This window comes from Hoplias malabaricus, chromosome 3 (genome assembly GCF_029633855.1).
Source record: "Hoplias malabaricus isolate fHopMal1 chromosome 3, fHopMal1.hap1, whole genome shotgun sequence".
Lineage (NCBI taxonomy): Eukaryota > Metazoa > Chordata > Actinopteri > Characiformes > Erythrinidae > Hoplias > Hoplias malabaricus.
In genome coordinates, this window is record NC_089802.1 from 71,663,009 (window position 1) to 71,689,728 (window position 26,720).

At 42.2% G+C, this 26,720-nt stretch overlaps 1 protein-coding gene across 2 annotated transcripts in view; it reads left to right on the forward strand.

Annotated features, from left to right (window-relative positions):
- The window catches only part of tanc1a (tetratricopeptide repeat, ankyrin repeat and coiled-coil containing 1a), an 80,733-nt gene that overhangs the window by 176 nt on the left and 53,837 nt on the right, over positions 1 to 26,720 (forward strand). For both annotated transcript variants that reach the window (XM_066664973.1, XM_066664974.1), the window contains exons 2-3: positions 9,311 to 9,416; positions 22,120 to 22,344. In XM_066664973.1, coding sequence (XP_066521070.1) covers positions 9,353 to 9,416; positions 22,120 to 22,344 — 289 coding nt within the window. In that variant the 5' untranslated portion in view covers positions 9,311 to 9,352. The remainder of the gene's footprint in view (positions 1 to 9,310; positions 9,417 to 22,119; positions 22,345 to 26,720) is intronic.

Consider the following 26,720-nt stretch of genomic DNA (forward strand, 5'->3'; position numbering starts at 1 on the left):
AGTTCAAACCGTGTCTCGGAACAGTTTAACACAAGCCGAAACTCGTTTTTAACGTTTGTTAAACGACGGCGGAATATATATGAATTTTTTGGTTTGTTTTGCAACTTCTCAAACTGAATTTGAACTTAAAACTGTGTTTAAGTGTTTTAAGAACCATAGGTGAAGTTGCTGAAACAGATTTTGTGTGTAGTTGGCTGTGTTTACCTGAGGAAATTTAAGTGAGCACAGATTTAAAGTGTAATTTCCGTGAAAGTTGTCCTGTGCTATGCTTCTGGAAGCAGCACTGAGCCGTGTAGCTGGATTTGCCCTGTGTCTGTTTGTGTGTAATGTTGTATCTCAGGTTTGCTGCTTGGGGAGGGAAAACTATCTTCTGTAGGCTTTCTTTGACTGCAGTTAACACACCGAGGCGTGCTTAATAGTAGTTGTTTTCTGTGTGGAGTGACAGTTCAGCAGTTTCCAAGGCACTGAGACAGCTGTCAATAAACAGGTGTAGTGTGCCCACCCCCCCCACACACACACACACACACACACTCACATATAAACCACACACTCTTCACACCACTTTTCAGGTCTTTTTTAAACAAATACAAATTCTTGTACTACTAAATAAAAAAATATTTTGTTGAGAGTGTCTTGAACCTTCATAAAAATATGGAAATGTATATTTATGTTTATTAACCAGTTTGAGAAGACTGCTTAATTACATTTATTTGTATTATACTTGGGCGGCATGGTGTCGCAGCAGGTTAGTGTCGCAGTCAAACAGCTCCAGGGACCTGGAGGTTGTGGGTTCGATTCCCGCTCCGGGTGACTGTCTGTGAGGAGTGTGGTGTGTTCTCCCTGTGTCTGTGTGGGTTTCCTCCGGGTGCTCCGGTTTCCTCCCACAGTCCAAAAACACATGTTGGTAGGTGAATTGGCGACTCAAAATTGTCCGTAGGTGTGAATGTGTGTGTGTCTGTGTTGCCCTGTGAAGGACTGGTGCCCCCTCCAGGGTGTATTTCCGCCTTGCACCCAATGATTCCAGGTACGCTCCAGACCCACCGTGACCCTGAACTGGTTAAGCGATTACAGATAATGAATGAATGTATTATACTTTGTTAACTGAAGATACAATTTGTGGCAGTTTTGCAAGTCAAATCATTCCCAATCTGGCTTTATACATAACTTCGTCTTTGTCTGATTTTCTACATGATGTGCCATTAATGTTCATCAGGAGGCAGATGTGAACTGCAGGCATGCCAGTCAAGCACAGACACTCGGTCTATGAAATAATGAGTGGTTTTCACGTGCAGAATGAGGATTGTCATCGTTTTCTTGCTATTGCTTCTGTAGCAACATATGTCTCTGTAAAATCCCATTATACACATCAATGGTATAAACATAGGCATGTCACACATGCTGTGGACGCTGATGCACCCTGTACCATGACAGATAATGGCTTCTGCACCTTTCACTGATAGCAGTCTGGATGGTCACTTTTGTCTTTGGCACAGAGAACTGGACATCCATTTTTCCTGTACACATGTTGAAATGTTGACTACTCTGACCACAGCACGTGGCTCCACTGTGGTTTGGATCTTCTGAGATGACCTTGGATTCCAGTTTCCTAAACCTTTTCACAATATTATGTACAGGAAATGATAAAAGACATGACTCATCTTTGCTTGAAAAGGCTGGATCTGGATGCACCTTTTACACCGAGTTAGGACCCCCTGCTTATTTTGGAATATTTCAAAATAGTGTAACTTGAATATTCTTTAAACATTTCACTCTTATGGGACGGCACAGTGGTGCAGCAGGTAGTGTCACAGTCACGCAGCTCCAGCGACCTGGAGGTTGTGGGTTCGATTCCCATTCCGGCTGACTGTCTGTGAGGAGTTGGTGTGTTCTCTCTGTGTCTGCGTGGGTTTCCTCCGGGTGCTCCGGTTTCCTCCCACAGTCCAAAAACATGTTGGTAGGTGGATTGGCGAGTCAAAAAAAAGTGTCCGTAGGTGTAAGTGTGTGTTGCACTGTGAAGGACTGGCGCCCCCTCCAGGGTGTATTCCTGCCTTGCGCCCAATGATTCCAGGTAGGCTCTGGACCCACCGCGACCCTGAACTGGATAAGTGTTACAGATAATGAATTTGACTTTTTTTTACATTTACAGGTTTGTACTCCAAAACATTTAAAGTCTTAACATTTCTTTGGGCATTTGACAGTAAAATAAAGGTTCAAAACAATCAACATATTCAAGACTTTAATCATTATTGCATTTTACACAATGTCCCAGCTTCTCCTGAAAGCTCTTTATTGATCGGGCAAATACCCGATACCAGTATCAGTATTCATGTATCTCTAGTTCTACAGTGTATTTCTCAACTGTTGTGTAACCCAGGGAATGTGTTGAAAGATCACAGCTCCTTTGCTGTTTCCTAGGAAGAGCTTGGTGTGTTCTTCCCATATCTATGTGGGTCTCCTCCAGGTGCTCCTGTTCTCTCTCACAACCACAAAACACATGAGGACAGGTGGACCGGCTGTGTGAAAATCTCCAGAAGTGTGAGTGTTTTGAGTGATGCCTAGTGATGGACTAGTCTCCTGTCCAGGTTGTGTTCCTTCCTTGTTCCCAATGATTCTAGGTGGGCTCTGGACACACAACGACCCTGATGTGATGTATTGCAAATGTCTAGTGTAACTGTGTCTTTAGGTGTAACCATGTACCTTTTAGAACACCTGTGACTTCAGCGAATGAATGAAACTATTGCTACAAGGACCACATAAAGGTGTTCTTTACCTCTTACAACACAGTCCCTCAAGGAAGGCTACATTAGTTACAGTTAGGCGTACTACTTCTTGAATGGTCACTACAGTAGCAGTAACTCTTACCCTCAGATGACGCTTCTGTCACAGTGGCCAGAAATATGTAATTTTTCATTGCCCAGTGGTTCATGGATGTTTTCATAGCTGCTCACGCAACCAGCCTGGCCTGAGGGCTTTTGATGTGAGGACTGCAAACTTGTGTAAGACCCTGTGCCTGTCAGCTCATGTTCAGATGGGCAAGCTAGGGAGCATATTTAGGACAGGTTTTCCATATAAGGAAACAAGGCCATTTTCCCTAAGGTTGCAGCCATAAAACCCATTTAGAAGTCTCTGTCCTCATTTCTCTCTCAATAAAACAGTGCCACCATCAAGTGGGCGCTTCTTCGGAGCTCATTGACTCTTATATTTCATAGGCTTTAAGGACTTGCCATTTTAAAACATCACAGGGGAGATTCATCTCGTCTTCTCTCCCTTTATACTTTAATTCGGACACATTTCACCCTGCTGTTTCCACCCGTTTCCTGCTTCCTCTTGTCATTTTCTATTTTCTACCGTCTGACATTTGATTAAATATCCTTTTGGTCCAATTAAGCTCAGACCTAAGCACATGACGTTGAGAAACATACAATTATGAGAAACTACAAATTAAGCAGTTATTAAAAGTTCAGGGGCAGCGGTGGTCAGACCAGGGCTTTCCAGTTGCTTGGTTTTTGAATCTGCTGGCAAATACACCAAGCTGCAGTCTTAATGCAGCTTCCTCTAGTCTGTAATTTGATACAGGGTAATGTAAGCAGCCTGTTTTTAGTTGCTCCTCGAAAAATCACTGCTGTTTTACATTAGAATCTGTTTTGATGATTATTGCTAAATGGGTCGTGTAACGGCTAGAGGCCCATGAGTACATGAGTTTCTTTTCAGGGTTTTAATATTTGTTTGTTTTCTAATGACTTTATATGAAGTTGGCCTCATTAAACAATAACAGTATTAAATTCTTGACTTCTGGAATAGTTTCTGAACAGTTAAAGGCTGTCTCTAGTGTCTGTGGTTGCTGGTTCTTGTCCAGAAATGAAGTGTGACACTGGAGGATTCTCACTTTGTAACTCTGCTTTTGCACTTTGTAAATGTCTCTAAATGAGTTCATGCTTCAGCGTCATTCGGCCCACGGCGTTCTGGGTCATTTAAACTCTACACCTCACAGCACATGTGTGTCCACTTAAAATGTTAACAGGTCAGTTCTCACGCTAGACCAGAGCAGGGTTCGTATACCACGGCGTCCTACTCACGAGGTGAAATCGCCTACGTTTATCACTGGGTTCCATGCCAAATGTCTTAAGGAGCCGAACTGGTAAATGAAGGTTAGAAAATAAGTAACTATGGTGCAAGTGTGGACCTACACGAGTGTGACGCTAATGTGAGTGCTTTGAAATGCAGAAAGGAACCTAGAAAATATACAGACTGAACATTTTTTGGGTTTTTGTACTCTGTAGGTTTCCTCAGTCTGTTCAGCTGCTTCTTCTTTGTCACATCTTCAGTAAGAACTGCCTCCTCTGTGTCACGGTAAACAGACACAGTGTTTGCCAGATGGTTTCAGTTAGCATACATCATCTCTCTAATTACAGCAGATAGAGCTCAGTGTGACTGTGCGCAAAGAGTTGAAGATGAAAAAACCCATCTGCACAATTTTCCCCGTCCCCAAATCCACTCAGCCCACCATCTTCTTTAAAGTGAAAGCTGAGAAAACTTAAAGCAAGTCATCTGGCAACAATAGAAGCTGTAATAAATGCAAAGGGTGGATGCTGTAGATGCTGTAAATGTGTAATTTTCTGTTAAATACATGTTTGGCTTTTTTCTGACTTTGAAACCGATACTTAAATAAATGAAGGGTGGCCCCTGAATTTTGCATAGGACCTACAAGGCTAATACCTTATCATTTGGCATCATGTAAAGCCTGCCTTAGCAAATGTGCCTCAGTTTTTCTCTAAGCACTTTTAAAATTCAGTGTTTTTTAAAGCGCTAGGACTATTCATGACTACTGAACTTGACATTTTTGAAGCAGGTGTGTGGTGGTTTAAGCATGTGCTGTTATATGAGATACAAGCTTCTATAACTTAGCTACATTAGACATAAAGCTTCAATACAAAACTAAATAAGACTTTGTATAAGCTGAACTACTGTAGTTTTATGACATGTAAATTCTGATATTATGTCTTCTACTGTCACTGTAAGTTTCCATGTATTAAAGGGGATTTATTATACAGCATTTTTTACAAGTTAATACAGTTCTCTGGGGCCTTAATTAAACATATGTGGCTTGCTTTTGTTAAAATACCACATGGAGCAAAAACGCAGCACTTTCTTCGCAGTCGGAGTCACACAGCTCCAGGGACCTGGAGGTTGTGGGTTCGATTCCCGCTCTGGGTGACTGTCTGTGAGGAGTTGGTGTGTTCTCCCTGTGTCCGCGTGGGTTTCCTCCGGGTGCTCTGGTTTCCTCCCACAGTCCAAAAACAAACGTTGGTAGGTGGATTGGTGACTCAAAAGTGTCCGTAGGTGTGAGTGTGTGAGTGAAAGTGTGTGTGTTGCCCTGTGAAGGACTGGCGCCCCCTCCAGGGTGTATTCCCGCCTTGCGCCCAATGATTCCAGGTAGGCTCTGGACCCACCGCGACCCTGAACTGGATAAGGGTTACAGATAATGAATGAATGAAAAACAACCACTGTTTTTTTTTTTTTTCAAATGTTAAGAATGGCACTCTGTTTACTCCAAATGTGAGGTGCTCAGGAGTTAGTTTTTTTTGCTTTGTTATCTTTCTTTCCTGCAATAGACAGAATTGGCAGTTTGAAAACACTCCGTTAGCAATCTTACCTTTCTGTATGTAGTAATATATCATAGGTAAATATAGAGTAAATACACCTGCCAGATTTGACTGCTGGTTTGCTTCTGGGCAATTTTTCAAAAAACACCGGATGTTACCAAGATGTCTAAATTGCTCATGTACATTGCTGTATTACAGATATAATGGTTACATTTTTGAGAGGTTATGTAGCCCATGGCGGTCCAGGAAAGCTTCATTTGTCTTATTTATTCTGTTACAGGTTTCTCATTAGTCATCGCCTGAATCACTAATTTTGTCATTTTTCTGACTGTCTCTAACTACAACTGAAAATATCTAGTTGGTTTTTACTCTGTAACTAAGTTCAGTAAGGGAAGATTTTCCCTTTCACACTTCCAGATCACCCTCAACATCAGTCACTTCCAGTCTAGTTCCCAACCTGGAAAATCAATCAGATTGTGAATATATGTCTGAAGGGAAATTATGCTACAAATTCAGGCTCAATTTTGTGATTTAAATTTAAATTATTATTTTCTATAAATGATGTCCAGGCCTGTTTTTATAATTTAGATGACCAAGAATCTGGCTTTAATTTTGAACACTGAATGCAGACTCTGTCATTTAAACCTAGTTGTGGTTGTTGTCATGTACACAGCGCAGTGTTTGGTTGCCTTGGATTGGTCTAACTCTTAAAAGCTTATGAATGTAGAAATGTCCCAATTTAAAACTCATTACGGGACAGTTGTTGATAATTTTCTTGATTATTTAGGCTAGAATTAAAAGCACTACTTGCAGTTTGACAATGACATTCAAAGTCAGTAATCTGTGCCTGCTGTTGTCTACAGTACAATGGCATATCCTTACAGTGTGTGTGAAAGAGAAGAAAGGCAGGGTCCTGAGGAGCTGATGTGATTCTTGATCCTTCCTGCATGACCCCACTTCTTGCGGAGCACATGTGCCCTTGGCTCCAGGAAGTGGTGGCTGATGGGAAAATGGCATGGCTGGCCACGGCTAGGCACACTCTCTGTGAAGTCTCTTTCAAGCTGGCTTTCAAGCCCACGTCTCAGAGAGGCAGGATGTGGTCTCTTTCAAATCCAAGCAATTAGTATCAGGCCCAGGCAGCTGATTCTGCAGATCATGCCCCATTTTAAAGGGAGGCTGGTGGGGATTAGTTTTTTTTTATTTTGGGCCCAGCAGCAACTAATCAATCCCAGAGAGTTTATTTCAGGAACTCTTCGCTGCAGTTGAAGAAAAATCTAACTGTGGTAATTCCAGCAGTGGAAGACACACTTTGTTGATCTCTAAAACCTTTTAGCACACATGGAGACCGTTAGCATGTTGCACGGTTGTGTTTACAGCTTGTGGCTGTAGCTATCCTTGCGAGTTGTCTTGCATGTCAACCTCAATATGGTTCGCTGACATTGTAACAAAATTAATTCCAAAATCAATGGGAAAACTACTGTATCCCATGATTTCTGTTGGTTCTGGGTTGGTTTATACTCAGCAGTTCTGTGGCTGTGCTATAAGGGAATTTGCAGAGACTAGGGGCCTTAGTCTGCATGAAGGCGTTCATTATGAATGTCTTAAACCCCAAACCATAGGCCTGTACCATGCTATTTTAATAATTCCAGACTTTTTTCCCATGGACATATATTCATGGTGTTTCCAGTTCCCTCCTGCTTCTTTATCCAAGCGCTGTAGACCACAGTGTTAGCATGCCCTCTCGTATGTGAGAGCTATACCAGTCTTCAGTGTCTGTGCACAATAGTTAAGTATTGTTTCAATATGTTAAACCATTGTAGACAGAAATCGTATACAGAGAAGCTCAAGTCTCTCTGTGTAACTGTGAGTGCTATTCTACTCTTAGCTTTTTGACTTAGTATATGAAATGCAAAAACTCTTTGTGGTCCAGCCCCCTGTTTTAAGAACACTGGAAGTGAATAATCCGGCTGTGCTGGACAATGCACTGGACAGCTAGGCAGGGCACATCCATCCTGCTATTTTTAAGCTCAAGTGGCAGCTTGGTGGATGTGTTGGTATTTCCTCTGATTGTCTGGAAGACTGCCTCACTGTAAAGACCTGCTGAAGGCAGTGTACTTTTATGTAGTGTAAATGGTAAATACACTTGTTTTGCGAGCCTGTTCATATATCGGACACTGTACTGTATTTTAAACCTGAAATGTAAAACTGTTTACTTATGCTTTGGTACACTATTCAAACCTATGTACATAATTACATATGAATCTATGTAGTAATGTACACTCCATTTGCTTTGTGTACTAAATTCAGACTTGAATTTCAAATGCATCACTTTTTAATTTATATCAATGACAAGAATATGCACATGGATGTCTCATAAAACATTCATTCATTCATTCATTATCTGTAAGCGCTTATCCAGTTCAGGGTCGCAGTGGGTCCAGAGCCTACCTGGAATCATTGGGCACAAGGCAGGAATACACCCTGGAGGGGGCACCAGTCCTTCACAGGGCAACACACACACACACCTACGGACACTTTTGAGTCGCCAATCCACCTACCAACATGTGTTTTTGGACTGTGGGAGGAAACCGGAGCACCCGGAGGAAACCCACATGGACACGGGGAAAACACACCACATTCCTCACAGTCACCCGAAGGAAACCCACAGTCCAAAAACACACGTTGGTAGGTGGATTGGCGACTCAAAAGTGTCCGTAGGTGTGAGTGAATGTGTGTGTGTGTCTGTGTTGCCCTGTGAAGGACCGGCGCCCCCTCCAGGGTGTATTCCCGCCTTGCACCCAATGATTCCAGGTAGGCTCTGGACCCACCACGACCCTGCGTCTGCCAGTTTCAAGCAGTATGACGATAAAACAGTATTCCAGATATTTGAAAAAATTGCTACTATTTAGTGTGTGACATATTTCTTTAAGGACTGGTGCTCCCTCCTGGGTGTGTTCCTGCCTTGCGCCCAGTGATTCCGGTTAGGCTCTGGACCCACCGTGACCCTGAACTGGATAAGCGCGTACAGATAATGAATGAATGAATCGGTCAAGTGAATTGCAAGAGACATTCCCATAAGACGAGTATATCCCAACTTAATTGTATTGGCTTACAGTTAGATAGGAACTCCAACAGCATAATACACATATCTTACATGTTTATGGATGTCACATGGGTGAAAAGGAGAGCAGAAAAATTGTATTACATTATATTAAGACCCCAGGGAACTCTGGTAACAAAACAAGGTATAATATGTGTATCTTGGTTTGCAGTTGCAGTTGTGTTGTGAAGCTAGTACTGGGATACAGAGATTGTTTGTGTTTGCATGCCAGTCCAGTGTTAGGCCAAAGAGCCTTAATTAAATGTGGAATGTTGAGCATTTTATTGCCTATTTTTTACCCCATGGTCTCAGGCACATACACAGACACGCACCCACACAAAATTAAATGAGCGCAGTGTTCTCTGTGTTGACTCGACTGTTGTGAAGATGATGATTCAGATTTGCTTAGGAATGTGAGAAAAATACCAATGCACCTTGGACAAAAGTGCTTCTTCAAGGGAAAAAGAAAGCTTCGGGAAACTTGGAAGTACTCAAGGAAATGATCATCAGTACATCCAAATAATTAAGATAAATAAGACATTTTTCTTTTACTGGCATCACCCTATCTCTTATGATGAAATTAACCATGTGGCTTTTTTTTTAACAGGTGTAGAGTAAAGACATAAGGTGAGCCGAAAACGTTCTCATCATGCATAAAGCAGCACAGAAGAATGGACAAGAGAGGGGAGGGAGAGGAAGAAAAAAGGATGCAGGTAAAGACATAACATCCAAAGTAACATCCAAAAATGGACTTGGATTGGTTTTTTCAAACAACACTACTAATCTTTATGTGTTTAAATGTGTGTTTTTATCACAATTTTATGACTGTAATTGTTGTGCTGAGAAGTTTTTTACAACCACAATCCTCTGATGGCGTGTGTATACATGTATGTGTTTGTGTTTAAGAACGTATTGTGTTCTAACCCAAGCTTTTGAACATTTTGAATAGCTTTGGGTGGGCCGGTGTAATCCCAATAAATGTGCCCCTTCACATCTATGCAGGGTAACCGCTGAGTTGTGTAATTGGCTTACCTTTCGCGCACGTGGCTGAGAAGACTGGAGGCCAGACCTGATTTCCTTGGGGAAATGGCTTTGGGTTTGGGTGTCTCTAATCTGATTGGCTGATGGTTTGCTCATGCTGCAACTTGCCTTGTGTAAATGTTTCCCACCGTACTGAGTGAAAAATGATATCGGGACTATGTAAACACACAGACAAACATGTACAGTCTGTACTTATAGTCTGTGCTTACTCCTAGACTACTTAACCATTCATCAGTCACAACTCTCTATCACTTTGCACTCCTCCATCTTTGTCAAGCTTTCACATCTGCAACCCATAGTCAGATCAGAACTCAGTTTTTTGCATTATTTAAAAAATAAAATTGGCTGAGGGCAGCTTGGTAGGCCAGCTTGGTGGCGCAGCAGATAGTGTCGCAGTCACACAGCTCCAGGGACCTGGAGGTTGTGGGTTCGATTCCCGCTCCGGGTGACTGTCTGTGAGGAGTTGGTGTATTCTCCCTGTGTCTGCGTGGGTTTCCTCCAGGTGCTCCAGTTTCCTCCCACAGTCCAAAAACACACGTTGATAGGTGAATTGGCGACTCAAAAGTGTCCGTAGGTGTGTGAGAGAACGTGTGTGTGTGTGTGTGTGTGTGTGTGTTGCCCTGTGAAGGACTGGCGCCCCCTCCAGGGTGTATTCCCGCCTTGCGCCCAATGATTCCAGGTAGGCTCTGGACCTACCGCGACCCTGAACTGGATAAGCGGTTACAGATAATGATAATAATGAATTGGCTGACTTTTTAGGTAAACATTTCATAAAGGATGGACTGATATTATTGGTTTAGAAATATATGGCGCAAAATATTAATACATTTAGAAAAATATTTCTTAAACATACACACACACACACCCTAGTGAACTGACTTGTGAACCTAGTGAAATAAAGTCAGCACACACCTTACAATAAAATTTGGGTTTGTTTGGTTTGACCCCCAACCCTACTCCAAAAGTTACATAGTGCTCTTTCTGCAGTGTTGAGCCTGGAGTAGCAATGACAGAAACTCTGTTCTGCCCGTTGCATGTCAGTGAATCATCACAATGATTTAGAAGCTGTAATTCGTTTATTTATTCAGTCATTGTCTCTAACCGCTCTAATCCAATTCAGGGTCGCAGTAGACGCTGTAATTATAAGGTAAAAATATTGCCTGGTGTTTCTTTAAATGCAGATCCTGTAATACTGTACAGCAGTGTCTCCATCTAGGAAAATTTGCAGTCAATTTCTGTGAAAAATATATGCTGCATTGCTAGTGTTGCTGCTGTTAGTACTAGTGTGTTTCAGGCCAGGAGTTGGTAACAATATCAAACGTTGTCTACACATGCACAGAATTACATGGTGTTGTTTCAGTAATAAATGAAACACCATACCTATTTAGGCATTAGTCATTTTTAGTGAAGTAAATAAATACATATTCAGTCATGTATTAATGGTACTCTGCTTTCTGGTATGTTGTTGTAGCGTAGTTACTAATAATCAAGTTTTACTAGTGATTGTACACTTCACTCACTCTATAATTTTACCTCATAAAAAGAAATCAATGGAGTAAAATCAGTAAGTTGAACATCTTAAGATCCTTGCCTTGGGTCTCTCTGCAGGAGGAACTTGGTGTGTTCTCCTTGTGTCTGTTAGGGTTTCCTCTGTTTGCTCCTGTTTCCTCCCACGGTCAAAACACATTTTGGTAGGTTTCATAGATGTATGAAATTATCCACAGGTAAGAATGTTGGAGTGACTGGGTGAGTGTGTGATGCTGCGTTCCTGCCTTGTGCCCAGTGGTAACAGAAGATGAACGAATGAAGGAATATTATAATGGCATCTTCAGATCCATCCATCCATTATCTGTAAGCGCTTATCCAGTTCAGGGTCGCGGTGTGTCCAGAGCCTACCTGGAATCATTGGGCGCAAGGCGGGAATACACCCTGGAGGGGGCGCCAGACCTTCACAGGGCAACACACACACTCACACACTCACACCTACGGTCACTTTTTTTTTGAGTCGCCAATCAACCTACCAACGTGTGTTTTTGGACTGTGGGAGGAAACCGGAGCACCCGGAGGAAACCCAGGCTGACACTGGGAGAACACACTGGAGGTCCCTGGAGCTGTGTGACTGCGACACTACCTGCTGCGCCACCGTTGCTGGTATCTTTAGATATTTGCTGAAAAACAAGTTGGCTCTGGTTAGATGTGAAAAATGCTTTGAACTGTTATTCAGTGATGTATTTATAGTACTATGGAAAAGCACAATGTTTACTCAACGAATCCCAAAATGAACTGGGAAATAAATCCTGAGACTTGACCTCAGTTTAGGAACCAGTAGATGTCTGTCATGGAAACAGAAACCATGTCCAATGAAGCCTTGTTTGATGACCTCACTTGAATCGGGATGACATCATGTTTCCATGAGAGCCCATTCACATTCAGCACCACATCTGAGACAGGATCCTTCCGTCTGTCTGTAGCTGCACAGCTGGCCCTGATTCTGCTCCCCACAGACGCCCTCAGTGGAAGAGCTCCAATTAACCTCATTCATCCTTGCTGCACTTCACTCGCTCACTCGCTTTAAGTGTGTCAAGTCAAGTTTGAGAGCAAACAAACAACCTACATACAGAAAAGTTTTCATTTCATATTCTGCTTTAAGCTAGTATTCTGACGATTATGAGATACTCTTTTTTTACCGTTTTATTCTCTCACACTTTTTTGCTCATAATTCTTTTTGATTGTTGGTTAGTTCTTTGACTGAAATGTAAATGTGGCTTACAAACACCAGTGAACTCCCTCTGGGCCAAACGCTGACAGTACAGCCAGGATTGGTTAGAGAATACAGCACACACACTGCTCCATGTACCCTCTGGTGAGCCATATTGCTCATGAACTATTCAACACACCTTATGGTATGCCATGTTACCGAGTACACTACCAGAAGGCATGCTAATGCCTTACACAGTCCATTGTCTCCACAGTTCTGACTTTCACTGAATAGCTTCATTATGTCCTTGAAAGAGGCCTGCTGAGGAAATAAGGGTTCAAACAAAGGATGTACAGGAAGTCATTTGTATGGACAAGTTTGAATGGTCAAATGAGATGTTTTGTTGGTTTTCTGTGTGAAAATAAGTTAACACATCCCCTACAGGGGAAATAACCAATTACAATTAATGCCTGCACATTTTATGATATTTTTTTATTTTGTTTGAGATCGGCAAGAAAAAAATCAAACGCCATTACATTTGCACCATTTTCTTTTAACCACTTGTGACCACTTCATCCTGTTCTGGGTCATGATGGGTCCAGAGCCTACCCAGAATCAGTGGGTGCCAGCCAGGAGCACACACTGGACAGGACATCACACACTCACACCTGAGGGCAAATCTACACAGCCAGTTCACCTACCAGCATGAAATGTGTGGCACTATGATATTTTAGTTTCACTGAGACCCATATACAGTCATGTGAAAGTTACACATTGCATCACATAAAGCTTTCTTTGGTTTAATCCACTTCTCCAATAATTTCGTGTATTTGTTTAAAACATAACTTTAACATTTCAGGGAGACAACGGTTAGGTGGGTCGACCTTGAACAGGATGAAGCAGTTTCAGGAAATAAATGAAGCCGAGGATAATTCTAATGAGTAATACCATCCAGCCATAAGTCCAGATCCTCCCATCAACTGTGAAATGTGGCTGAAATATGCTCATCATTGGTGTAAGATCTGGTCAGAATGGATAGGATTTTAGAGGGAGTGTTATCCTAATCTGGAGATTCTTAAACTTGGGTTTGGAGCCTAGGTGTGTTTGTACAAAAAAATATAAACTAATATAAACTGCTCTAGAGCTTACCATTGAAACACAATGTCTTTCTATGGAGATTATAGAAGTTGTATGTGCTCACCTGAACACCAGAGTCAGCAGTGTTTGGATATTGGATGTTTTGTTATGTATGCCTCCACCCTAACACAGAATTACAAACACTCTCATGTTAAGGCTCTTTTTTTCCAAGCTGCAGAGCCTTCGGTTCCTGGGGGGTTTGCCCCAACATGTTTGTGTCACACAATATGAAGCATGTTTCAAATGCCCCCTTACTCTATTCCCTACATTGCTGACCATGTAGTGAAATGTATAGTAAATAGGACACTGACTAACTGAATGATTTCAGGCACAAACTTATATGGAGATTTGGAGCAGCCAGAGCCGTGTAGAGAGCAGTTAGCGATACACAGCTCTGGCTGCTCCAATTCTGGAGCAATTCTGCAAGTGTAGACTTTACAACACTCTTATTTTATATCTCCTGCACCTAAAATAAAATGTTATCTATGTATAAAATGTTATATATATTTTATATAGTATTGATAAAGCTGGTCCCTGCAAATATTTGTGAGGACAAATAAATGCTAATTTATTGGGTTGTCGGTTCCATTCTGTAGAAGCAAAGTAACTTTATTATAAAAGACCTTTATAATGTATTCCTGGATATAGTTGTCCACATACACTGTACAGTATGTAGATAAAGAGTAAGGTTAATGCATATAGTGGTTACTGGTGTTTTTTCTACAAGAGGTGACCAAAAAAACAAAACTCTTCAATGATAGATGTTAGGTGTCAAGTTAGTTTCCTGATTAATTTATACAATGCAATGTGCCAGTTGTGTAGATGGTTAATTCTTAATTTAACCAATGAACAAACCATCATGCCAACCATTCCCACCCTGAGAGATTTGGCAGGAGCTGCCACTGGTGTATACCACAAGCGGCTAACAAATAACACATAAATGACTCCCTATAAAAGAAATGCTCCATATAGTTCATGAATTGAACCTCAAGTTCTGACACTGTTGATCCCCTACAGTCTGTTTACTGCATTCTTAAAGCCTCCTGTGTTTCTCAAGAGGGCACTGCTCTGCAGCCTGCAGCGGCCTGGAGAAGAATGAGTGGAAACTTAGCATCTCAGTGCCAGACACCACAAAGCCTGCTCCCAGCCGCAGGGGACGGCTCGCTGATAGCTTGCACGGCTCACATTTAAACACATTAGGGGGCTTATAAGACTATAACTATGCTTAGTTTTACACACTTTCACTCACTCCCCTGCAGAGTCACTCATTCACTACCTCTTTTCCTCATAGACACATGCATTCACTCACTCATTTGCAGCCCTCTCGCTCACACATGCCTTCACTCCCTCTTTCTTCCTTTCCACACTCCCCCTCTCTCGCTCTCATTTCATTTGGCAGGACTGACCTTTTTAATCCGTTCAGAAAAAGGCTTTGTCTGGGTTTTTTTTCCTCGCTTTCATGTATTGACATTCCGGAAATAGAGTATTGGATTTTAGCATTCTTTTGGCTTTGAACCAGCGGCTCAGTAAAGGTTGCATCCAGGGATTTAGCTGTGAAATGGAAGGCCCTATTTGATCTTTGATAGGTGCAGACTGATGTACAGTGTAGCTCTAGGTTAAGGTGATGAGTCAGGCCTTGTGTGTGTGTTTGGGTTCCAAGTCATTTTAAACTAATGTTGTGGGTTCTCTGGTCATGAAAAGTTCGAGGAATGTAAACAGATATAAGTCTGTGAAGGCTAATGAGTATTTGACAGTGAGAATTCAACAGGTGGAAACCAAATTCTATACTCACTGTTGCTGGCATAAAAAGCATTCCACTCTCTTTTAGTGTCCACGTCTATAGTGTTGTGGCTTGTATTCATTTTCATTTGTTCATTCTTGTGCAGTGATTCAGAATTTGCAGTGTATCTTCACATTTGCTGTGCCTTATGTCTTATCTACCACTGTAAGTCATTTAAGGCCCAAACCAAAGACCTAGTTCTAGTAGACATAGGCAATTACAGCGAGACCCATAGTGTGGGGGCATGGCTATGGTGCCTTTTAACCTCTTTGTTAGACCCTTATCTACACAACTAATTTTACACCCATGACTCATGGTTAGCTAAGATAACATAATAATACACCTCTGCCACTAATCCTCACTGAATGGATTTAGAACAACTGTGAATACACTGGATAAAATCATTGTATTTTGTTTATTAATCCGAGCTAATTTTCATATAAGGTGCACATACTTTTATGAATCTAGTTGTGCCATTAAGATAGGAATGCATATTTGTTGAAGAGCTTGTATGTGTTTTGTTTGTGGGAGCAGGCTGTCTTGGTGTTTTGAATGTACAGAGGAATGCTTATGTTGTGAGTAAGCAGGTCTCAGGTTTCAAGCCCATTCTCAGTGTTATCTCAGCTGTCATGGTGCCCACGTCCTGCTGACTCAGCAGCCTCTCTCTGTGTCACTGGACACTAGGGGTGGTGGGAAGGGGGGGTTCAATTTGTGGGGGGGGGGGCGTGCACAGGCTGTCCACACCAACAGCCTTCTGTCCATTTGAAAGTACAATACTGATTTTCGATGCTAGGAACAGCACTTCTGGTTACTTCTGTACACTTATAGGAATATTTATAATACACAATGTTCATGATGATTTTTTTTGTCGGAGTTTGATAGACAAGTTGGAGCACAGAATATGCATCAGCGAAATAGTGACATCAATGGCAGTGGCATATTGATCTAAAATTCAATCATCATTCTAATACTCTGGTTATTGTTGTATAGTGCATATTTAACCTAAGAAAGACAAAGTGTCATCATAATTAGAGTTGTGTATCAATTGTGGTACTTTTAAGGGCTAAGCACCACTTAATGGACCTCCATGAATATTTCACATTATTTTAGTTACTGACAGATATAAGTATGAATTAAAATGAAAATAGCAGCTTAATTTGCTTTAAAACTGACAATTTTATTAAATTGACGGAAAAACCCGAGCTCCCTACGGAAATTCTTGAACGCGACCGTGACGTCACTGGTGGACAACAGCTGAACAACGCCGCGGTAAAACACCGTTATGACTGACTGTTATGACAGTATCTAGCTAGCTAAATAACCAACATTATTCATGACAATAGCCTAGCAATAAGCTAAACTCAAATTTAGAGGTACCGTTATTCTTGTAAATGTGATCGAAGTCGAACTCGAATTCATCCGACACTATAAACCTCCGTAATGCAGCTACGTAGCCGAGTATAATCTGAGACACCGAGTTTAGCAAGTCAAGCTAACGTTAACTAACACCAACTAAAACAGGTGAAGTAAGTGTCCTTACCCTGTTTACCTCCATGTTACAGAGGCTCTTGAACACCTTTCGTTGGTGTCCTTACATGCCCATATTGTTGGAAAAGCGCCAGTGAAATGAGCTACAGATAACGGAGTGAGCGGAGGGTCCTTTCCAAAGTGCCCGTTTAAAGTGGACAAATTTAGTCCATTTTCTGGATATTTTGGGATCTTTGGGCCATTTGTACACAGATGTCTCACTGTACATTGAATGATTGCAGCCAAAAACAACACACCTTTTCGTCATTTTGCATTAAATTAAGTGCAGCTTCTAGAGTTGTTGTCCACCATCTACGTCACAGGCAAGACGCCTTTTAGAGTTTCCGAACACCGGCAACGGTCATTTAAACCTTATTCCTTGAATTAGTAAGAAATAACATGTTTTCTGACTATCAATAAACACAAGTTAGGAACTCACATTCCACTGTATTTATTTGTTTGACACTTTCATATCGCTGGTGCTTAGCCTTTAAGGATCCAAACCGAATTAAATTGGTTCGACCAAGTACTGATTCACATTAAATCAGTGCCAGATTATGGTTCAAGCCCAGCACATGCGAACATTGATACAGACTGCAGTCTGTAGTTGATACAGTCCGGGTACACTCAGAAAAACTGTCCCTGTGGTATTACCTTTAAATGTTGGCACAATAAGGGGTACATATCCAGTACCTTTAATTAGGGAACATAAATGTTCTACATACCGTATATTTGTAGATTTTCTGCTTAATACAGTTCTCGTATGTCAAGTTACAAATGTTAGGCTTTCCTTCTGGAGAAGAGTACGTAATGTACTTTTAGAAAACACAACTGGACTCTACAACATATGGCAAACCTTTTGAAGGTGCATTTACGCTGTCTGTACCTTTATATTACGTGTACATTACCCTTTTTTCTGACAGTGTACCAGTAACTTTTTCAGTACTAATGCCCATCTGTACTTCTGGTGTTGACTGGACATACTCACAGATCACACACGTTCTGTTTCTTCCCCTGCTGCTCATATTATTGGCTTGTCTTTGGTACATACTGCTCTAAAGGAGCTGTCTACAGGCCAGAGAAGCCTAGTTGGATAGAATGCAAGATATCAATATCGATAAGGCCTTCTGGAACACTTAAACTTGTTTATGTGTCAGTCAAGGAGTAATTAAGAAGTCTGTGCTCATGAAACGTTATGGCTGGTAGAAAACTAAAGAGACAGGATGTTGTTTTTAAGTGGATTGCATTCCAGATGTCAGGGGTGGCCGATTCTATCAATGCAACAACTTCAAGCTGCTATTTTTTAATGCCCCTCCTTTATATTTTACAGGGCCCATGTGCTCTTGCCGACACTATATATGTGTGTAAATTTTTCTCTTCCCAACCAGGAGGGTTAATGTGGTTTAAATGTTGTGAACAGTTGTCGGAGTTAGCACAGGAATTATTTTTACTGAATGTTTTTCAGTGAACTAATCACGTAGGCTACTTCTGAGCACTGGTGAACCCATCACAACAGAGGTATGTAAATTAATCACTCCTGTTTAGCACTTTTAAAACACTAGGGCTAGAAAATATGTGCTCTGATTAAAAAACAGATGGAAGATGAGAAAGAGCAAGAGAGAAGGATAATCACACACAGAGGAAGGGTGAGAGGATTGTGGTGTGGACAAGAGGGAGATGAACATGGTATGGTTCATTTACACTCTTAAATATCTCGACTTTAATGCCTTCCTGCTTCCTGTGGCATAGACAGTCACCCGGAGCAGGGCTCGAACCCACGACCTCCAGGTCCCTGGAGCTGCGTGACTGCGACACTAGCTGCTGCGCCACCATGCCGCTCTAGATACAAGAACATACTTACAGTAAAAGTAAAATGTAAAAAAATAAAAGGAAGTTCCTTTGCAGATTTTAAGCCAATGAGCTCTTAGTGCTCAGATAAAAAGCTTTTTAATCTCATTTCCTCAGGTGCCTAAACTTGCATAGTATTTCAAACATATATTCATTTTTTTCTGACAGAGACCATATTAGATTTTCCCAGATGCACAAGCTCAGAAATGTTAGTGGCCATTTTGTTCCTCCTCACATTTTCACACTTGTCTCACATCTTGCCATGTGTTGAGTTCTGTATGACTTCACCCCTGTCCCTTATTCTTTTCTGTACAGGCAAACTGATATCTCCCCCACGACCCCTTGTGTCTCTCTCTCTCTCTCTGTCTCTCTCTCTGTCTCTCTCTCTTTCTCTGTCTCTCTCTCTCTTTCTTTCTCTCTCTTTCTTTCTCTCTCTCTTTCTCTCTCTCTCTTTCTCTCTCTCTCTCTCTCTGTCTGTCTGTCTCTCTCTGTCTCTCTCTCACTCACTCACTCTCTCTCTCCTCTCTCTCTCTCTCTCTCTCTCACACACACACTCACAGACACACACACACCCACACACACACACACAGTCTTTGTCTAAAAGGTACTCTGTAAACCAGACCCAGGTCAGATCTTCCCTCAGCCGCCCACAGGTGAAGTTTTGGGGTCTGTCTGAGACGTCTCTTTGATGGTCTAAGGTGTGTGTGTGAGAGTGTTGTAAGGGAATGTGAAAACACACATCATAAGCTTTGGGTGCGTCTGGGCTATTCCTGACACATTCCAGATTTTCCAGGATTTCTGCTTCCTTTGCAGCATGTGTCGCCTTTCAGCAGGATCTGGAGAAGAGTTCGGCACAATTCAACGTGAATCAAAACCATTTTTATTTCCTCAGTTCAACACATTTAAAAGGCCATTCATTGCAGGGCCGCAGGCCTGATATTTGTTCTGAGATAAAAACCAACCGTGGCTGTCCGCTTGCTTCAATTCATAAGTTTTGTCCCATTTGATCTCTCCATATTTAGCTTAGGCTTCAGGCTTCAGTGAAGGCCCTTCTTGAGCTCCAAACCCTGATTCCACATCTAAATAATTTATACTCAGATAAATATTTAATCCAGGATGAATGGGGTTTTAGTGGGTGGGTGGGTGTGACAGAAATAAATAAATGACTGCTGCATTATGAACGCTGTCTGGAGATAGTTCTCCTTGTTAGATTCGATTTGTTGGATTGTACTAGGAGGCTGAGATGGCAGACCGCAAAAAAGAAACCAATACTGGACCATTTTCACATCTGCAGCCAACCTCTAATAGTTTCAACACTTCATTGACCTCCAGCACCATAAAATCTCTCTATTTCACTTCTCCATGTCCCTCTCACTCAATTTTTTCCCCTCACACAGTCATACACACATACTCAGACTCACACTCAATCAGCAAATGTCAGCACAAAGTGATTTTGTTCGCTCTTCCTGCAGCTCGTCCAAATTTGTCTCTCATAGTGCGTAGATAGAGCATCACACAGACTTTTCAGGAGTGGGAGTGGGTAACAGTGAACAGATTTTCCTCATGGTTTCTCTGTTTGTGCGAAGGTCTGGGGTTTTAGAGGTAGGCTACACTTTTGGCAGGACATTCATTTATTGGAACACATCCTAGTACTTTTATTTTTAACACACTCACACAAGCTGGTTTTATGTTTTCCTTGACTCTGTGAAAGTCGTCAATCTTTCAGCAGCGCTGCTGTGGGGCTGTCTTCAGAGCTTAGTGAAAAGTGGGTTCTAGGCATTCTGATGCCTGCAATCTAGGTTAGGCATTAAAACATCTATATTAGACCCTGGCCCACAGAGGGGGGCTGCTTTTTGGCTGCAGTGTTTGCTTTGGAACCTTAAACGACTCTTAAGTTGTTCTCAGATTTCCCCAGAGGAGCTGCTTTTTGAAAGGGGAAATGGACTGAGTTACTGTTGGAGTTGCTGTCTCCCTGGCATGCCGTCTGTGTGTTTTCATTGTGGTTTTCGTTGGCTGGAGAGAAAAGCACCCTTGGTAATGATCAATCTAATGAGGTTTGTGGAGGCAAGATGAAGTGGCTGAAGCAAAACGACGTCCAATTGGACGCCATGCGAAAAGAGAAAAGTGCTTTCTGTGTGTTTGGGATTGCTTCAGTGGTAAACAGTACTGATGCAGATCGAAACTGAGAAGACACTGATGATGACAATCAGCTGTGTATATGACAGTGAGATTTTTACCCCCAGACAATTTCTGTCAGACTCAGACCGAAGCAGATTAGACGCATACCGTGACTTAGCAAGAGAAAATCGAATTTTCTCTAAACCACAAAATGTAGTAGAGGAGTCTAGACATGTTTGGCGTCTGAAGTTTGCTTTTGTTTCCTATTTTCCACTTTGTTCTCTATTGGCTAAGAAGCTAAAGTAGCAACCAAAGTAAGGTTAGAGCCAGTAGTTAGCATTGTGCAAACTGCATGCATATGAACAGCCCTATAATCAGGAGAACAACCAGGTGATGCTATAGTTGTCTGTGGCTGAGAGTCCAGGAAAGCATAATAGGCTTCAATCCCTTTGCATGGTTAGTATAGCCCTTCTTCTTCCACATCACAATTCTAGACATAAGGCATTGATATAATTTCAAACCGCCGGTCTTTATTCATTCATAATCTGTAACCCTTATCCAGCTCAGGGTTGCGGTGGGTCCAGAGCCTACCTGGAATCATTAGGCGCAAGGCGGGAATACATACTGGAGGGGGCGCCAGTCCTTCACAGGGCAACACAGACACACACTCACACTTACGGACACGTTTGAGTCGCCAATCCACCTACCAACGTGTGTTTTTGGACTGTGGGAGGAAACCGGAGCACCCGGAGGAAACCCACAAGGAGAACACACCAACTCCTCACAGTCACCCGGGGCGGGATTCGTACCCACAACCTCCTGGCCCCTGGATCTGTGTGAATGCGACACTACCTGCTGCACCACTGCCGGTCTTTAGAGTAAAAAAAACGTAACATTAATTTGCACTGTTGTAACGTGACTTGCACGCCATTTTGTCCATTGCATTGTTCATTTAGAAATGTGCACAAAACAGGGGAGTTAAAGTAACATTAGGTAGAATTGTTACCTTAAAATTACAGCTTCAAAACCATCGTGAAGGTTCACTGATCTGTAATAGGGAGAACACAGCCTCTGTCATTGCTTCTCTGGGCTCAACACTGCAGAAACTGCTCTATGTAACTTCTGTGTTCATTCACGCCTTTAAGAGGTTTTGATATGATATGAGTAATTAACTAACTTAACTCTCTCTCTCTCTCTCTCTCTCTCTCTCTCTCTCTCTCTCTCTCTCCACTGCCTTTCTGTCACTTTCTGTTTTTTCATTCTCAAGGTGCAGAATCCCTCAGCCCCAGTTACCATCATAAATCTCTGGAGGGAGGTCTCACAGTTCCAGTTCCAAGTCACATGGGCAGCGGCCCTCTCCCAGTTCAGCCATACCCCACAGATGAGGTGCTGAGGTTAAGTTTATCCAGAGGAGTCTCCCTCTCACTGCCCTCCTCTCCCATGCTGCCACCTCGACAACCCTACATGCTGCCATTCAGCACCAAGTCTCCAGGTTAATCCCCCAACAACACTAGCATTAACACGAGACCACACTTTCATACTGTTTCATTCAGCAGAAGGAAAATCAGGCTGCACTTTTATTCTTTGTCAAATGAAAGACACTACATAGACAGCGGCTATAACTCAGTGTTTATGCTCTGCATGGAAGTAAACATCAGGGCTTGAATGGCATAAACACTCGTGCGTTTTAATGACTGGAAACATGTGACCATAGCGCCATCTATTGGGCATTTATATAAAGTCACTTCATGGTATTCATGCCAGGACCCACATTTAGAACTACCATATATTCCATGACGTGAAATAGGAAGAAACTCCACTCTATGTATAAATACATTCAGTGATTCAGTGCACTTTTTAAATCTTTATATTGTTATTTTTCGGTAGATGTAATCCATTCAGACCATACCATCTTAAGTATGAAACGATTTATGAATTTCATATTTAGTTTTACACTATCCGCTTTTTATATTTGATCCTGGTGACTGTCTGTGAGGAGTGTGGTGTGTTCTCCCTGTGTCTGCATGGGTTTCCTCCGGGTGACTGTGAGGAGTTGGTGTGTTCTCCCTGTGTCTGCGTGGGTTTCCTCCGGGTGACTGTCTGTGAGGAGTGTGGTGTGTTCTCCCTGTGTCTGCGTGGGTTTCTTCCGGGTGACTGTCTGTGAGGAGTGTGGTGTGTTCTCCCTGTGTCTGCGTGAGTTTCCTCCGGGTGACTGTCTGTGACGAGTGTGGTGTGTTCTCCCTGTGTCTGCGTGAGTTTCCTCCGGGTGACTGTCTGTGAGGAGTTTGGTGTGTTCTCCCTGTGTCTGCGTGGGTTTCCTCCGGGTGCTCCGGTTTCCTCCCACGGTCCAAAAACACGTTGGTAGGTGGATTGGCGACTCAAAAGTGTCCGTAGGTGTGAGTGAATGTGTGAGTGTGTGTTGCCCTGTGAAGGACTGTCACCCCCTTCAGGGTGTGTTCCTCCCTTGCACCCAGTGATTCCGGGTAGGCTCTGAACCCACCGCAACCCTGAACTGGATAAGCGGCTACAGACAATGAATGGATGAATGAATTATATCATACAAATTTACAGATTTGTTTTGACTATTCAACCATATACATACCTCAGGAGAGTGAGTGAATGTTGAGCCATGGTTTGTGATGTGTTTTGCAGTGTGTTCTAAGACCTTTTCATTTCCTTAGTGTTCCTGTTCCCCCACACAGCAGGAGAATGTAATCAGGAATATTGTAATTTAGATTCTAGAGTTTGACTCTTGCCTGTGGGAAGTTCAACTCATATCATCAGATCCTCTTTCAAAAGACTTGCATTTTTCATCAGCTCTAATAATTACATATTTTACACAGAGGGCATAAACAGACCCATGTTACTGTTATATGAACTAGAGTGACACAAGTTTTCATCAAATTCAAACCATATTAAATATCTCCCCTTCTACTTACAAAGTCAAATGTGGAATTATATGACGTTTTCGATACTGTATTTTCAGCTGAACTCCTCCACTTGTTTTAATGAGCTGTGAGTGAGTAATAATTCATATGAATTGAGCTAGGGTTAGGGTGCTTTTGCTATCGCCGGTTTATAAGAGTTAATATCTGCACGACCCTTGTGATATAATGACACTTCACTGTAACACCATTATAGCTCTCATAGTGACATAAGGGCTCAGAATGACGGCTGTTAAGGGGATGTCATTTATACCGCGGTTACATGATGTTACTGGCTTTAGGTGTAAAGTGCTTTAGTGTGGACCTCTCTCAGACTAAAACCGGTTTAGAAACAGAGGGCTCAAGGTCTCCACCAGCCCACATTTTCTGTTTTCTGTCCTATCGCATGTTTTTACATATAATAATTTGTGTTTTATGACATGATTACATGGCTCAGGGGTGGTGTGCGCTGGAATAGAGCAAAAATGATGGTCCACTTAACACCCTCAAAGACTAGATGTCCATCCTACCTTTCAACCATATATAGATAACATTCTATTTTTTTCTTTAACCATTGCCTCTTTCAGTTTGAAAGCAGGACCTGTGGCCTTGAGGCTCTGAGGTTGACTGTGTGTGTTCTGAGTGGCTATACACACCCTCAGCCTATGAGAAGGGCCAGTGCTGCATTCTGTATTGCATGGCATCACTTAAGACTATAGCAGTGCCCTATAAACCTAACATTATAATGCTTTGAAATTCTTCTCAAGTATATTTTAACGTATTTGAACACGCCTGGTTCCTAAATGAAAATATGTCATACTGAGTCAAAGTTAAATATGACATTACATTTTCTCCTTTCTAATTATTAGGCTATTAATTTTTATTACCATAGAGAAATAAATATTAATAAACAATATTGTAAAATGGGCGGCACGGTGGCGCAGCAGGTAGTGTCGCAGGTTGTGGGTTTGATTCCCGCTCCGGGTGACTGTCTGTGAGTAGTGTGGTGTGTTCTCCCTGTGTCTGCGTGGGTTTCCTCTGGGTGACTGTCTGTGAGGAGTGTGGTGTGTTCTCCCTGTGTCTGCGTGGGTTTCCTCCGGGTGACTGTCTGTGAGGAGTGTGGTGTGTTCTCCCTGTGTCTGCGTGGGTTTCCTCCGGGTGCTCCGGTTTCCTCCCACAGTCCAAAAACACACGTTGGTAGGTGGATTGGCGACTCAAAAGTGTCCGTAGTTGTGAGTGTGTGAGTGAATGTGTCTGTGTTGCCCTGTGAAGGACTGACGCCCCCTCCAGGGTGTATTCCCGCCTTGCACTCAATGATTCCAGGTAGGCTCTGGACCCACCGCGACCCTGAACTGGATAAGCGCTTACAGATAATGAATGAATGAATGAATATTGTAAAATAATTATTGGCCCATATAATGTTCCACATAATGGCCCACAAACCAGTACCTGGGCACTATGGCTGGCACCCTTCAGCTTCGTTGTGTGTCCTCAGTATATATGTGTGTGTGTGTGTGTGTGTGTGTGTGTGTGTGTGTGTGTGTGTGTGTGTGTGAGAGAGAGAGAGAGAGAGAGAGAGAGAGAGAGAGAGAGAGAGTTAGAGAGAGAGAGAGAGAGAGAGAGAGAGAGAGAGAGAGAGAGAGAGAGAGAGAGAGAGAGAGAGAGAGGAGTCTTCACTCCCACAGATGGGTTCAATTCAGATACTCAATTTCCGCAAGGGGATTAATAAAGTAACATTTCCTCTTCTGCCAGTGCTATCAGACACCACTCTGCCCGCACCCATACAACATCTACTACAGATCTTGTTATTAATATTTTAGATCTGGTTTGAGTTCTCTCCTCGTCTCAGAAATAGCACAAGCAAAGTTTCAAACCTTTTTTCACAGCCATTATTGCTCATATTTACCCAGACCGTCAATAATATGTAACGGGAGACATGAATGTAATTGTATTTCAGTGCCTCTGTCTGGACGGCTAGAGTGATTTCTATTTTGGTGTTGTGCTTACAGCGCAGTCTCCACAGGTGGCAGTGCAGTCCAGTGCTGAAAAGCTTTTACGGAGATCAATCTGATGAACTGCCAGTGATTATTAAGCGGTCTACATGATGATTATATTTTAGATTTTAAATCCTCCTACAGCTAAATCATAAGAGAAGCAACACTGTTCTATGTTTTCTTTTTGCCACACTTTATTGATGAATTATTATTGAAAACATTATGATAAACTGACATGAAAAAGTGTTGAAAGGGAATTACGATGTAAAGATCTATTGAAAGGGTGAGTTTTCAAAATACCACCAAATACCACCAAAATAATCTTCATAATACACCGTTACTGATATAAAGTGTAGTAACAGCTGTACAGCTGCAGTGACCTGCTGTGTCCAGCGAGGGCTTTTATACTCCTGTTTGTTCTGATATGGATTTGACATTCCTAATTCTTGATTCATTGTGCCTTGGCATGTTTTTACAGGTGTGTGTGTGAGTGTGTGTGCTTCAAAGGCAAGCATTCTTTGAAGCTTTGTGATGGGACCAGTTACAAAAGCAAGTGGATCACGCATTTGACACACACACACACACACATGCACACACGCACAAACACGAATGTGTGTGTGTGTGTGTGTGTGTGATCACTGGAGTTATAAAGGTTAAGGGTTGGTGAAAGGAGAGTGTCAGCATGTGAATCTGTTTATTGTGCTTAAATCAATTGTAGACACATGATTACAGTCTGCTCAAACACACCACAGTCTGTTTACTTACACACACACACACACACACACACACACAAGCATACTGCCCTAAGATTAAGATCACCCACCTTAACATCTCATCTGGAAAAACTTAACTCAGAGAGGTCTCTCTCTCTCTCTCTCTCTCTCTCTCTCTCTCTCTCTCTCTCTCTCTCTCTCTCACTCTCTCTCTCTCTCTTTAACTCCTCCTATCCT